Source organism: Lithobates pipiens, unplaced genomic scaffold (genome assembly GCF_037356315.1).
Source record: "Lithobates pipiens isolate NorthernLeopardFrog02 unplaced genomic scaffold, aLitPip1_a1.2 Scaffold_16, whole genome shotgun sequence".
NCBI lineage: Eukaryota > Metazoa > Chordata > Amphibia > Anura > Ranidae > Lithobates > Lithobates pipiens.
Genome location: NW_027507748.1, coordinates 653154476 through 653170896, shown reverse-complemented (window position 1 = coordinate 653170896; position 16421 = coordinate 653154476). Strand labels below are relative to the sequence as shown.

The following is a 16421-nucleotide window of genomic DNA, read 5'->3' as shown; positions in this document are numbered from 1 at the left end:
TTTCAGGTTAGCTGAAACACAAAGATCTCTCCTTTGCTCCCTGACAGATAAGTGGTTTGCCTTGTTTACATAGGCACTCCTGATCCGTCTCTCCACAGAACGATCCGCGGGTCCCGGTGGCCAAGGGAGTTGCTGATTGGCTCCTGCTGTGTTCAATCACAGTGGTAGCGGCACTCCGGCGGCACGCGCCCCCTACACAACATGCACAAAATCACATACAGGTATGTGATTTTGCACACCCGGGCTGCCCTGCCACAGTATATATACGTGGGGTGGCCCGGAAGAAGTTAATGGCACCACAAGCCTGATACACGTTTGCAGCGCATTTCCAAAAAGTGTGGCAAAGTGCAAGTTTTCTATGCGCTTTGTCACACCTTCTGGAGACACCAAGTGTGAGTGGAGCCTAAAAGGGATTCATGCTTATATGTTGCTTTTATCTGTTCTTCAGTATGTATCTTCATTACTACACTGTGGCATAGTGGGCAGAGGGAGGATTAACTTTTAAACTGTCTTTAAAAAATTGACATCTTTATATTAATTCGCTCCCAAATATAAAAAATAGTACAATATGCTGTACGTGCAGAAAAACAAGTTGCCCAGGAGTATCTTCATTCTTTTATCTGCTTGCGGGAAGTCCACTGAGTGTACAGCATGAAGTTGGCCCAATCACATGACAGCCACACCCGTTACTGTTCTATTGTCCAATGAGAGTCCGACAACCACCATGGTTTTAATTTTGTTGAATAGTGGCACTGTGGGCTAATGTCAGAAGTAAAACCTCTCTGCCCTCTGCAGAGGAAGCATCTGTGGCATCTGACTACTTCTTTTTTTTTGCCTTCCTCTGGATCAATTCTGGGTATTTGGAGCATTTTGATTTGTGTGTGTTGTGGGTTTTTTTTCTCTCTCTCTTGGTTGAATGGAATGAATTTATGTCTTTTTTCAACCATACCTACAGTATGTAACTTGAGATATCATTGGAGGGTGAGACAGTTCAGTTGAGCAGGAGTTCCAAACCTTTTTCAAATCCAGACCCTTGTAGATTGTCCAATATATTCCCATATCCTCTTCACCAGACTGTCAAAAATCATCATCACCACCAGTCCAATATAATGTCAATAGCTTGGTTTTACTTTACACATGGATAGCTAAAAACAGAAAATTATAAGGATTTTATCATATTTACAAATACACAATCTAATTAAAAATAGTGGGATTTTTGCTGCGTTTTGCGCAAAAAAAAAAAAAACAGGCAAGGTCTAGTTACTCGCATTGCTTTTGACACATTAACAACTTGCAGTAAGTCCCTAGGCTTTTTCATTCCTAAATCCCCTTTCTCCCAGATAGTTTTTTTGGAAATGTCTATATTGCAAAAAAAGAAGCCTAGAAGCTTATCAGTTCCTGGGCTCAGCGCTTGATGCCGACATTTATTGATAGCAGCCGTTCTACCATGAACCCCAGCCAGGACCCTCCACAGCTCCTGCTTGCCAGTGCTGTTTTAATCCGGTACTTGGACAAATAGCTGTCATTCCAGTGCTGTTAAAAACTCCATGGAACTCAAGTGGATAAACCAATTTCTCAACTTTGATTTTAGGTTCAATAATGCATAGATCTGATTATGGCCTAGATTCCAATACAACAACATTTTTTTAACTATTCAGAGGTCCTATTTCAAACACCCAAGGTGGTTGTATTATACCTGTATGCCACCAGATTTCCCTTTATGTCCTGTGCTGGAAACACAACAGGAAATTAATAATTATTATACAGGATTTATATAGCGCCAACGATTTGAGCAGCGCTTTACAACATGAGGGCAGAGAGTACAGTTACAATACAATTCAATACAGGAGGAACGAGAGAGCCCTGCTTGTTAGAGCTTACAATCTAGAAGGGAGGGTCAAGTGATACAAAACATAATAGCTGTTGAGGCTGAACTGATGGAGAAAATAAAAGTACAATTGTTAGGTGGGAGTAGAATAGGCTTCTCAGAAGAGAAGGGTTTTCAGGGATCGTCTAGAAGTGAACAGAGTAGAAGATAGACAGATTGGGGTAGGGAGCTCCATAGGATAGGAGAGGCTTAGGAAAAGAGGCGAGCATGGAAGGAGGTGGTGAGGGAGCTAGAGAGCCCAGAGTCAATACTTTCTAGAACCAGCTTTCACTGCAATTACAGCTGCAAGTCTTTTTGGGGATGTCTCTGTCAGCTTTGCACATCTAGAGGGTGAAATTTTTGCCCATTCTTCTTAGCAAAATAGCTCAATCTGTCAGATTGGATGGAGAGCGACTGTAAACCGCAATTTTCAAGTCTTGCCACAGATTCAATTGGATTTAGGTCTGGCTAGGCCATTATAACTCATGAATATGCTTTGATCTAAACCATTCCATTGTAGCTCTGGCTGTATGTTTAGGGTTATTGTCCTGCTGGAAGGTGAACCTCCATCCCAGTCTAAAGTCTTTTGCAGACTCTAACTGGTTTTCTTCTAAGATTGCCCTGTATTTGGCTCCATCCATCTTCTCATCAACTCTGACCAGCTTCCCTGTCCCTGCTGAAGAAAAGCATCCCTACAAAATTATGCTGCCACCACCATGTTTCACAGTGGGGGTGGTGTGTTCAGGGTGATGTGCAGTGTTAGTTTTCCGCCACACATAGTGTTTTGCTTTTAGGCCAAAAAGTTCAATTTTGGTCTTATCTGACCAGAGCACCTTCTTTAACATGTTTCCCCCCACATGGCTTCTCGCAAACTGCAAACTGAACTTCTTATGGCTTTCTTGCAACAATGGCTTTCTTCTTGCCACCTTTCAATAAAGGCAGGTTTGTGGAGTGCACAACTAATGCCCTGTACACACGGTCTGAGATTCCAACAACAAAATCCGTCGGATTTTTTCAGATGGATTTTGGTCCAAACTTGCCTTGCATACACACGGTCGCACAAAGTTTCGGAAAATCTGATCGTTCAGAACACGGTGACGTAGAACACGTACAACGGGACTATAAAGAGGGCAGTAGCCAATAGCTTTTGTCTTGTAATTCATTCTGAGTATGCGTGGCACTTTGTTCGTCAGAATTGTCTACACACGATCGGAATTTAAACAATTGGATTTTGTTGTCGGAAAATTTTAGATCCAGCTCTCAAACTTTGTGTGTTGGAAATGGAAATAGTCCGATGGAGCCCATACACGATTGGATTTTCCGACAACAAGATCCGATCGCACATTTTCCGTCGGAAAGTCCACCGTGTGTACGGGGCATAATATTTGTCCTGTGGACAGATTCTCCGACCTGAGCTGTGGATCTCTGCAGCTCGTCCAGAGTTACCATGGGCCTCTTGGCTGCTTCTCTGATTAATGCTCTCCTTGTCCGGCCTGTCAGTTTAGGTGGACGGTCAGGTCTTGGTAGGTTTGCAGTTTTACCATAATTTCCATTTTCAGATGATGAATTGAACAGTGCTCTGTGAGATGTTCAAAGCTTGGAATATTTTTCTATAACCTAAACCTGTTTTTAACTTCTCCACAACATTATCCCTGACCCGTCTGGTGTGTTCCTTGGCCTTCATGATGCTGTTTGTTCACTAAGGGCTTCACAAAACAGCTGGATTTATACTGAGATTAAATGACACACATGTGGACTCTTATTTTACTAATTAGGTGATTTCTGAAGGCAATTGGTTCCACTAGATTTTAGTTATAGGAGTAAAGGGGGCTGAATACAAATGCTCACCACACTTTTGACATATTTATTTGTAAAAAAAATAAATAAATTGAAAACCATTTATAATTTTCCTTCCACTTCACAATTATGTGCCACTTTGTGTTGGTCTATCATATACAATCCCAATAAAATACATTTACTTTTTTGGTTGTAACATGGAAAAAAAAAAATGTCAAAATTTCAAATTTCAAATGTCAAAAAATGTCAGAAATGTTAAGGGGGATGAATACTTTTTCCAGGCACTGTACCTTCTCAATGTATTCTGGTGACCATTAGCAACAGGACCAATAGTGAGGGAAGAACCAGAATTTAAATTCTTACCAAAGTAAAAATAGAGGGGATTTTCCAATGGGGACCTTCTTTTATAGGTCTAAGTGGGGTGTTCCTTTGTTATTGATTCCCCCTACTATTATGTCACAAGGACAATTGAAGGTAATTCGCCCCAACAGCAAACAGACGGCAAAAATAAACCTGACAGGCTTTGCAAAAATTCAAAAAAATGAGCTGCAGCAAAGCTCACTTATACAGCGTAAGAGGATGAGTACTGAGATGTAAGAACGTTAGTCATATCCAATTTTGAAGCTCTTGTTTATATTTGGTTCTTGTCTTTATGTAGTTTCAGAAAGCACGGCTCAGTTTATGCTGGCAGAGAATCTGGTGGAAACATCTGCGACAGATGGAGAAATCTTAGCTGCCATGCAAACATTGCAGGCAAACAAGCAAAATCTCAGGAGCCACAAATCCCCGAACTCGGGACACACTGCTCTGTCTATAGAAGAACAGAGACTCCTCCAGTCCCTTGATCGCCTTAACCAGAGGCTACAGAGTAAGTACAGAACTTGCAAGCATGGGCTGCCATAATTATTCATTTGCAAATATAACTGCATAAAATACAAGTATAATTAAAGCGGTAGTAAAGTCCTTTTTATAAGTTTAACCTACAGGTAAGCCTATAATAAGGCTTGCCTGTAGGTAAAAAAAAATATCTCCTAAACCTGTATGGTTTATGAGATATTCCCCTCGCAATGCACTGCTGACTGCAGCAGCGCATGTGCACAGGGGCTTCTCGGCTGAAAGTCCGGCAGACGCCGGACCCTGCCAGAAAGAAATCTTCAGCGGGAGTGATATCGCGGCTCCGGCCACTCACAGTGCTGGAGCCGCGATACCCGGAAGACATGCCGAGGGAGCATGTCAGCTCCCTCGGCTCCCTCGGGGGTCAACTCCCTCGGCGGGGTTCGGGTGAGAGGTCGGGGCCTCGTTCTAAGGTAAGTATTTCATAATGAGCTAGTATGCGGTGCATACTAGCTCATTATGACTTTTCCCTTGCAGGTCAGAAAAAGAAAAAAAAAGTCAACGGGTTTACTCCCGCTTTAAATAAGAATATATGCTCTAAAAAAAGATTGCCTAGATGTGTAGACAAGGCGGCACAACACAGAGCACTGTTACTAGTATCTCCCAGCCTAAGGAGCCATTTCTGTAGTTTCAAAATGTGCATAAAATGTTCAAAGATCTTTTGTCACTTCTCAAACATTTTTGTAACCTCGCTTGTAAATGCTCATCTGAAGAGCATTTGATTTCTTATTATTTATTACAGGTACGTATATAGCACCATCAATTTACGTAGTGCTTTACACATATATTGTACATTCATATCAGTTCCCACCCTCAAGGAGTTTACAATCTAAGGTCCCTAATCCACGTTCATACATACACATACTTGGGCCACTTTAGACAGGAGAAAATCATCCTAACAACATGTCTTTGGAGGGTAAGAGGAAACTGGTGTACCCGGAGGAAACCCACATGGGCACAGGGAGAACATGCAAACTCCAAGCAGGTAGTGTCGTGATTGGGATTTAGCAATAATTTATAAACAGCTTTCCTGTAGCACTTAAAGTGGTATTAAACCCAAAAGCAAAAAATTTTTATGTTGCAGCTTACCAAATCTTAGGCCGCGTACACACGCGCGGACTGTTCGCCCAACTTTGTCCGTCCAACAGTTTCGGCAAACAGTCCGCTCAAAATTAGCATGGACGGACATGGCCACACACGACGAACGAACAGTTTGCTGAAACCGTGCGCGATGACGTGAACGGCACGTACGACGGGACGAAAAATACGACGTCCTATACACTGCATTATAACTTTCGGCGTGTAAATCCTTTCTGAGCAGGCGCGGAACTTAGTTTGACGAACAAGCCTACACACGGGCGGACCTTGTTTCAGCGGACAGTTTTACGGAATTTCCGAAAAACCTTGTTCGTCAAACTGTCCGCTGAAACTGTCCGCTGAAAGCCCACACACGAGCGGACTGTCCGCCCAAACACTGTTCAGCGGACAAAGTTGGGCGAACAGTCCGCGCGTGTGTACGCGGCCTTAGATGTGATGACTGCCTTAAGTGGTTGTAAACCCAAAAAAAAAAAAAAATAAATAAAAACTCGCAAGACAAAGGCATAATGAGCCAGTATGCATAGCATACTAGTACATTATGTATTACTAGCCTTAGATTGAAGCCCCCACAGTGGTCCTCGTTCACCACTCCAGCGGCCGACATCTCTCCCGGGGGTTACTTCTGGGTATGGCGGCTCCGGCACTGTGATAGACCATGGAGCCGCGATGACGTCACTCTGGTGCATGTGTGTGGGAGCCACCGGTAATGGTACAGTATAAGTGAAGCAATAGCACGTAGGTGCCATTGCTTCAGTTTGCTTCAGTGCGCATGTGCCGATGACGTTGGCACATGCAAATACAGGGATATCTCCTAAAGTGTTCAGGTTTAGGAGATATCCAGTGTAGCTACAGGTAAGCCATATTATAGGCCTGCCTGTAGTAAAAAGTGGTTGTAAAGGGTTTACAACCACTTTATTTATTTATTTTCAGGTTTCTTTCTTTTATTTTTATTTTCACCTTCTGATCTGGCCAGTACCTCTGTTGTTTTTAAAAAGAATCTCTTGCAGATATATCAGTTAGAGGGATGGGACAAACCATTTACCACTGACAGGAGTCACAATGATCAGCTTTTATTTATTTATGTAAAACCTTTATCCCAAAAGGGATGTTTGCTGTAACTGCTTATAATGTATTAGCTGGATTTCAGCTTCATTAGTGTATCCAAATCTGCTAGTACATCTAATACTCCCCTCCCCCTAGACTCTAAAGGTGCCCCCTGGGCCCCTTCATTCAGAGTGTGGGCACCAACGCCGGTTCCCGCATCTCTCCCGCAGGCCGTTCGCACTGCTCTCTGCGAACCGCTGTGGGTGTCAATACAATGTTAATGACACCCCTAGATCAGTTCACAGATCGCAATGCGAACTGTGGATTCAGACAGGAATCGGATTGCATGGGTGACAACACCCATGCTATCCGATACCAGTGCGTGGAAAAAAGTCCCTGCACTTTTTCCTGCAAATCCAATATGAGTTCAACCATACAACTGTATGGCTGAACTCACATTGCACAGACATCGCATGTGATCGGCACCGCAGTGCGGGTGCGAATCACATGCGATGACTGTGTTCGCTACAGTGGGAACTGGGGCTAATACAGGAGGTATGTTACTGGCCAGACTGCCAGATGAAAACAGAGGGAAAAAAGCCTAAGAAAAAAAAAATACATTTTTGGTTTTGGTTTTAAATCTGCTTTAAAACCTAAGTCTAGCTAAAACTAAAAACAGAAATATTAGCACAAGGCACATAAGTTACACTTAGTATGTTATGTCCCTTGCACTAATTCTTCTTATTAAACCTTTAGTAAGCTCACGTTAAAGAATATATTACCCCAACATTTCATATTCCTGATATGTGCCTGTTGTACCATGCACGTGTATGAAAAGGTATCCTATTCTCTTTGTATTGCTTATGTGTGAAATCTCTGGTGTTCCTGCCAGTACCTCTGCTTTCCTATTAAAAATTGACCACACTAGACATGAGAGCACAGCGTGGTCAGTTCCCTAGCTGTGCTGGGAACTCAGCCTGCTCTCTCCCAATGATTAGACATCTGCTCGCACGCTCTTTCTACACAGCCATTCACTGGGAAGACTAGTGTGCTCCTGTTTCTCCTCCCTGATTTCCTTATGCAGCCGACAACAGAGGATATGTGATCATTTATTAAGAAAAAGGAAAAAAAGCATATTTTTAATGTTTTTCTATATACAGTGCTCATCAAAAATTAGTACACCCCAACAGATTTGTCAGAAAACGTTTACTTTGCTTTCAGAATCAACATTTTCTATGGGACACTATACTACAAAATACTCCCACAAATGCGGGCCATTGATTGCATGTGCATACACAAAAAAAAGTATTTTTCCTTACAAATTCATTCAAGATCATGTTGCAAAAATAAATACACCCCAATGAAAGTCTTAGGCCCCTTTCACATGGGCGCCTCCATAGAACAGAACCCGCTTGCTCATCGGGGGATCACTCCGCTGAGCAGGCGGGTGACAGGTCAGTCTCTGCGCCAGACACAATCCCGCTCTCCTCTATGGGGAAATCAGTTAAAAACGGACCTCTGGTCCGATCATATCAAATCAGTTTTTCAGGTGGACCTGATCGGACCCTCCAGTCTCCCCTTTAGAGCAGTGACATGTCCGCTGACATCCGCCGCTATCCGATCCTCTGTGCAAAATCCAGACGGATGGTGGTCTTATTTTCCATCCGTCTGGATTTTGCACAGAGGATCGGGTAGCGGCAGATGTCAGCTCACATGTCACCGCTAACATCCGCCACTCCAAAGGGGAGACTGGAGGGTCTGGTCAGGTCCATCTGAAAAACTGAAAGGCGGACCTGATTGGACAGCCCATGTGAAAGGGGCCTTTAGGAGCAAAGTTACATTTTAGACAACAAAATCCTAATTAACAAAAATTCAACTACAGGTGAGTCTAATTATTCATTAAACAGGTGTCCAGCAGACAGGTGATTATAAAAGGGCATTACTTAACAAAGAAAACCTCTTCCCATTACATGCTGTCAGCAATGACACCACATGGAAGAGAAATGTCACAAGACCTGAGAAAGAAAATCATTTATGTACACAAGAAAGGTGAAGTCTACAAGAAGATCAGCAAAGCTTTACTTATCAGTCAGAATACTGTAGCAAAAGTGATACAAAAATGTAACAAAGATGGAACTGCAACCATCTCACAGTGACATTCAGGCCATCCACAAAAGTTAACACCTCAACAGGAGCATCTTCTGATGAGAAGCGTTGAAGGAAATCACCATGCAAGTTCACCACAGTTAGCTAAAGAAGTAGAAAGCCAACCTGGGGTGATTGTCTCCCATGACACAATGCGGTGTACGCTGCAGAGGAATGGCATGCATGGGTGTCGTCCACGAAGGAAGCCTCTCCTAAAACCCACCTAGAAGAAGACTACTGGGACTCTGTACTCTGAAGTGATGAGACCAAGATAAATGTTTTTGGAATTGATGGCTTCAAAATTGTATGAGGTACAAAGGTGAGGAGTACAAAGAAAAATGCATGGAACCTACAGTGAAACATGGTGGTGGCAGTGTCCGTCTGCGGGGCTGCATGAGTGCTGCTGGTGTCGTGGAGCTGCATTTCATTGATGGTATCATGAATTCACAGATGTACTGCTCTATATTGAAAGAAAAGATGCTACCATCACTCCGTGCCCTTGGTCGTCGTGCACTTTTCCAACATGACAGTGATCCAAAACACGCATTAAAGGTCACTGTTGCATTTCTGAAGAACAGGGTGAAAGTGATTCAGTGACCAAGTATGTCTTCTGATCTGAACCCAATCAAACACCTGAGGGGAATTCTGAAGAGACAAATTGAGCATAATTCTCCATGCAGCATCCAGGCTCTAAAAAGAGGTTGTTCTTGAATGGAAAAAGATAGGTGTTGCAATATGTCACCAATTTGTTCATTCCATGCCTAGAAGACTTGGTGCTGTCCTTACAAATCATGGAGGTTATACAAAATACTAGATGTAGTAGTTTTTGTTGTGGGGTGTATTCATTTTTGCATCAACTAATTTGAGTAAAACTGAGTTTTTGTTTATCTAAGTTATATTGTTAACCTTACTTTCATGTAATGAGCTAAAGAAATGTTCTATAAGACTCAGTTGTGTCAAAATGTTGAAAATTGTTCTTGTGTTCATTAAGATATTGAATAAAATCGTACTTTTCAAAATGGGTGTACTCATTTATGCTGAGCCCTATATATACATAACTAATTTAGCCTTTCATTTCTATTTTATACTGAATTGACTGTTTTACAAGGTGAGGGTTTACATATACTTTACCTTTTTAAAGAAACAAAATCTAATTGGCATATATGCATTTTTCAGCTGTGCAGGACACAATGACCAAACCTCCAGGGGCCGCAAATGGTTTTCCAATCAAATCGACATTGGTGAGTTTCGATTTAAGAATAACTAGCAAGTGTTGTAAAAAAAATTCTTTCTTCTCCACTCTAATGTCTTTGCCTACAAAAGTACAGTTGCTGTTGAAGCACAACAGCCATTACCAATATTGCATGCCTTAAGGTACAGTATATTTAAAGACAACAACAAAAATTTAATAACATGTTGCTTACCAGTCCTTAGACATGGTGGCTGCATCAGATTTCTTTTTTTCTTTCTTGCCCATTGGGATACATAGGAATTCTTTAGAACACTAATGCCGCATACACATAATTGAATTGTCCGCCGGACAATTAGATGGTGTGTGGGCTCCAGCGGACTTTTTCATATTAAAGTCCGGCGGACTTAGAAAGTAGTTTTGTCTCAAAATTTGTCCGCCGGACTTGGCTTTCAGCGGACAATCCGTTCGTCAGTGTGCTAGTCCGGCGGACTAAGAATGACGCATGCTCTGAAGCAAATACGAGAAGGAAGCTATTGGCTACTGGCTTTTGAACTTCCTTTTTCTAGTCCCGTCGTACGTGCTATACGTCATCGCGTTAGAAATCGCCGGACTTTCGGAGCGTCCGTGTGTGGCCAAGTCCATTCGTTATAAAGTCCGGCGGATTGTTTGCCGGACCAATTCCGCCGGACAATTCGATCATGTGTAAGCGGCATTAGACTGTTGGGTTAAACTGCTGCCTACAGAAGAAATAGACACAACAACAAAAAGCTACTGACCGCCCAGAATTACCCTACCAATAACCGCCATGCCTTAGTATTTTTTGCTAGTTTGCTTTTTTCTTTTGTTTGTTTGGGAGACTTTTCTGTAATGGACTTCAAGAAAAGAAATCTACACTGCTGCTAAATTCATTCAAGATAATTTAAATCCTGGAAGTTACTCCAGTTAGCTAAGAAGAGCAGGCTTTCCCACTTTTATACTGTGTTCTCTCTCTGACCTGCTCTCAGACCTGCCGTGGACAGCAGCATCCCATCTGTGTTAGCCCTTGTACACACGGTTGGAGAATCCGTCGGAATGTGTCCTATCGGACCGTGTTGTCGGATAATCCGACTGTGTGTGGTATGCATCAGACTGATTCCGTCGGAATATCCGTCGGACCCAATTTTCCAACTTGTTGGAAATATTTTCCGACCAACTGGTTCGATCGGACATACTCCGATCATGTGTAGAGAATTTTGATCGGACCAAGTGCCACGCATGCTCAGATCAAATTCCTACATCAAAGCTATTGGCTACTAGCCTGAACGTAGTCCCATCGTAACGAAATTACGTCATCACGTTCTGAATGATCTGAGTTTTCGACAACTTAGTCCGACCGTGTGTATGCAGCAGTTTTGGACAAAATCCAACGGAGTTGGTTGTCGAAATCTCCGGCCGTGTGTACAGGGGCTTACAGTTACCACAAGACTCTGCTATTCAGTTCAAGTCAGTATACTGGGGATTCCTTGCTCAGTAATCAGGACCAGAGCTGCGATAGTTCATCTGGCCTTATCCATGAAGATGTTATATGTTATAGCAGAAGTATCTCAGTCTAAACCTGGACACAACTTGGTCCAGGATGTTTCTTCTACTGGTGAAACTTTAGACTTTCTGGTCTCTGATTTAAGCTTGTAAGTCTAGACGTCTCCTGACTCTTCACTTTTGCGTTAGAGTCCTGAGCCTGATGGTAGCTACTTTGAAGATAAAATTCAAGAAAGAAGGGGCTCAGCCACCAGAGCTCCTAAATTAGTATTTAGGATTGGGAGAGACTAGGAGATTGGTGAATACCAACATAGTGAGCCCAGGGTTCCCAAGGCTCCTTGAACTGTTTAGAGGTGTCCAGCAAGGAGCTCACCAGTTTCTCCTGTAATAACGGAAAAAATATGTGCTAACTTATATATACATAATATATATATAACCCCTATTTGTGTATTCAATAAAGAAACAATCCAATATTATATACAATAGTGAAAAATAGAGTCCAATTAAGTAAAAGGTGAATGAAAACTGTCATTATACAAACACCACCAATGCGTGATCCACCACCACATAGATTGCACTCTTACCAGAGGCAAGCTTAATTGAAGCCTGTATAAATCCAAACATCAGCCCGGTAATAGCACTTCCACTGACCACCTGGATATTATTCATGCGGCAAGAGACGTTTCGGATTCAAATCACTGGCATCACCCTTCCTTGATCAAACGTCAATGATAGACCAGGGACAGCAGCGACCATACGGAGCACACCTCCGTCATAGGTTCCGATTGTTTTTGGGTTTACCAGACCGGAAGCGATCCCCCAGATAGCTGAGCAGGAAGTCAAGTGAAAGCAAGATGGCCCTCACGTGGCTCTTACGGTCTGGTAAACCCAAAAACAAACAGTTTCAGTTTCTTCTGTGACATGATCCAGGAGATCTTATGCTTGGCCACCTGGGGTGTTTCCAGGCTTTAGCTATGCAAAGCTTGGTGCCTAGGAGAATTAAGTATATAAGCTTTTGAGAGTATTTCAGAACTTTTGGAATATGGAAATGCAGGAGGGCTGTTGTAGGAGACTTAGGAACTGAGAACCCAGTTACTTTGGATATTAGTTAGAAAATTTTGTTCCAAAAACTTCTGATTTTCGCACAGTCCCACCATACATGCAACATAATGATCAGAAAAAAAAATAGTTTGCTGTAACTACTTATAAAGTGTGCCGGAGCTTGGCTTCAATTTATTAGTCTATTAATCTTAGTCTTGACAGCCGCAGCGGATCGCAAACACAGTGCAATTGCAATGCAATGGGAGAAATAGGCAGAGATCTCTGCAATTCCCACACCGCATATGTGTGAACCTAGGCTACATCTGCTAGTAGATCCAACATCCCCCCCCCCCCCCCCGACTGACAATGCTGCTGTCCAAAAGTGCCCCTGTGCTCTTTCATTCAGAGTGGGGGCACTCTAAGCCCTTGTACACACGGTCAGAGATTCCGACGGAATGTGTCCTATTGGACCGTTTTATCGGATAATCCGACTGTTGTGTGGTCTCCATCGGATACTCCGACGGACCAAGTTTTCCAACTTGTCCGTAAAATTTTCCGACAAAATTCTCCGATCGGACATACTCCGATCATGTGTAGCCTACTCCGACGGACAAAGTGCCACCCATGCTCAGATCAAAATTCCTAGACCAAAGATATTGGCTACTAGCCTGAACGTAGTCCCGTCATAACGAAATAACGTCATCATGTTATCTACAATCGGATTTTCCTACAACTTTGTCTGACCATGTGTATGCAACCATTTCGGACAAAATCCGTCGGACAAAATCCAACAGATTTGGTTGTCAGAATGTCCGACCGTGTGTACAAGGGCTAATACAGAAGGTGTGTTACTGGCCACACCAGAGGGACATAGCCTAAAAAAAAAAGCAACCTATTTAGCCACCACATCTAATGATTGCTAAACTGCAATATATTTGATTTTTTATTTTGGGCTTAATGATCAGCACAGTATTTCATGACCTTATAATGCAAGTTCACCTTTAATTTATATTGCTGTATTAGAGAATTATATGCAAAATTATATGTGCCTTTATCTTTTTAGAACATATTCCACCATATTCCAGCTCAGCCAGTGGAAAATGCAACACAGATGCACAAATACCGCAGCCTGTCTGCCGACCCTCGAACGCGGCTGCAGAGAAGATATTGACTACTTTCAATACTGTCATAGCATACAGCAATGTATATCACTGTACTGTATATACTCTGTGTATTTATAAATGTTTTGTACAATTTTTTTTCTGTTTTCCATTGGAAAGATTATATTATATATTTTAGTGTGTTCATTATTATTATTATCATACAGGTTTTATATAGCGCCAACAGTTTGCGCAGCACTTATTATGCACTGTTAGTTGGTTTATTCATTTACAGATGTTCTTAATCCATAATGAAAAACTCAGAGGAGCACTATTTTTATCTAAAATAGCCATTTAACTGCATTGCAGTTTCAGAACCACAATCATTTACATAAAAATATTTTTATTGGGTCCACAGCAGTCAGGATGGGAATATTCAGATATTAATTGTTCTCTGTGGGATCTCTTCAACAGTATTCTGCTCCTTCATTGTCCAGTCAGGTGGTGGGTGGATCCTTGACCAAGCTGAACTTCTTATGTGCAATGAAGGTCAGAGACCTGGCTATGCTGCCCGTCGGGTGCCTGGATCACAAGACTGGCTAAAAAGCAGTATAGACAAGGTAAAAGCACACCTTGGCAGGTAAAGCCATCACCTATTTCAGGGTAATCAGCTGTTTGCCCGGAAGTTCAGCAATAGTTTGATGTTCTTCTTAAAATGGAACTACCGGTAGGAAAAAGTAAAGCACATTAGGAATTGGCACCATTCCAGCAAAATCAGTATAGCTGAGTTTTTCCTCCAGTGGTAGTAGAAGGAGCATGTGCAGACACAGGGACAACTTGAATGACAAATGTTCCAATCAACCAAGCTTCAAAAACTGTGGTGGAAATCCAGTCAAAATGCCCCTTTCAATGACTTCTACCCCATTTTTAAACAGTTGATTCCTGGAAACAGACAGCTGTGTTGGCAATGGCATTTTTAGGGCCCATTCACATGTTGCCATCATATAACTAAGATATAGAGTATGTATATCCTTGCACTGAAAGCTTGGTTTTTATATTATCATTGTTTGGGAAAATAGGGACTTTTTTTTATTTATTTATGCATTTTGAACATATTTTTATAAGGCCTGTTTTATGGATTGTGTTGTCTAGGTAACATCACATATCAATATTAGTTGCCTGTCTAGGCAATACAATTATAACAGATATATTGCAGTACATAATGTTTTTTTTCCTTGGTCTTGGCAAAGATGATTCCACAATTGTAATTGTAAAAAGAAAAAAAAAACAGTTTTATTCTAATGTGAACCCATGCTTTTCCCAAGAAGGTTAATTTTAATGCCAGCCCTACCAGCTGCACATACTTGCCTTCCATTCACTTTCCCATCACTGAGAGAAAGGGAATTGTGTAAGCATCGGCTGTCTTCCTGCCCATTGGGTGCCTGACCAGCCAGGCACCAGCAGTCTCATATGGGACGATGGGAAGTGAGTCAAATACGCCATCATATCTGGAAACACCAAGTATTTTTCTTCACTTCCATCAGTCGAATGTAGTTGTGGGGAGCAAGGGAGATGTGTGTATGAGCTACTGATGGGACGCATATTAAAGTAAACCTGTATGGGCAAAGTACAGATTAGGTAGAAAGATTTGCCCTATAACCCAGCCTTTCCAAACCTTTTTATCCCGGAGGAACCCTTGAAATCCTTTTCGGGTCCCGGGAACCCTTATTAGAACACATTCATTGGCTGTCAGTGGAAAAAATGGCACTTTATTGGTGGCCAGTTTGAACAGTCCCCCCCCCCCCCCCCTTGCAATGGTGGTCAAATGGCCACCCAACCAGATAGCTAAAAAGATCATTTGTGTCATGGCTGACATCAGATGGGAGGGCATTCAGCCAAAGATCAAGGAACCCACAGCAACCTCTGGAGCAACCCTAGCATTCCAAATCACCCTGGTCAAGAATGGCTGCTCTAACCCATTGCATGTTCGCTAACATTAGTGGCCTCTCCCAGATATGTATAAACTGCACTCAATGTGAAGCGATGCCCCACCACTCTAGAACTTTAAAGTGGGTAAGCATTCTATTGTGACATAAAGAATTCACACTTTGACATTCTTGTACTTTGCAATAACACTCACACATTGTGTCACATATTAGTCCTGGTTCATATATGTGAGTGTGCACGTCGTAGTTAGAGCAGCCTATTAATTTCAATGGGCTGCCCTACCCATAAGAGATGGGAAATAAGTCCCCAAGAAGCCTCATGAGCAAAAAAAATTTTGGTCCATATTTTCATGGTAAAGTACCTGAATGTTGAAATGCTGGCTCATTGTGTAAAATATATATTTTTTCTCTTCCATTATTGCCCCGCCACTCCTCTCTTGTCAGAAGCCCAATTTGTAGGCAGTTCCTTTGTTGCCAACAGACCCCTCTGCACGAGTATGGACTGCATTCCTATTGTGGATCTTAGATTGAAGTCACTTGCTTCTGCCCACCCTCTTCCTCTTGCATTCTGTTCACAGAATACAAGGCAGAATGGACTAGAAGAAAGGATGGGGAGATAAACAAAAAGATCTTGCGTGGTCAGTTCACGGATAACCTTCTATCGGTGGCGGCCCATCCACTAGAGGTGCATGGGTGCCACCCTCCCCTATCCATGCATCCAGCCCCCTGATCTTCATACAGGGCACCAAACCAGGGATTCCAATGGGGGGGGGGGGGGT

General features: G+C 42.4%; 1 protein-coding gene across 3 annotated transcripts in view; it reads left to right on the top strand.

The window, feature by feature from the left end:
- CEP126 (centrosomal protein 126) overlaps nt 1-13899 on the top strand; it is a 132109-nt gene extending 118210 nt beyond the window's left edge. For all 3 annotated transcript variants that reach the window (XM_077484397.1, XM_077484398.1, XM_077484399.1), the window contains 3 exons: nt 4323-4532; nt 10022-10086; nt 13660-13899. In XM_077484397.1, the coding sequence (XP_077340523.1) occupies nt 4323-4532; nt 10022-10086; nt 13660-13767 (383 nt within the window). In that variant the 3' untranslated portion in view covers nt 13768-13899. The remainder of the gene's footprint in view (nt 1-4322; nt 4533-10021; nt 10087-13659) is intronic.
- Nucleotides 13900-16421: the final 2522 nt, after the last annotated feature.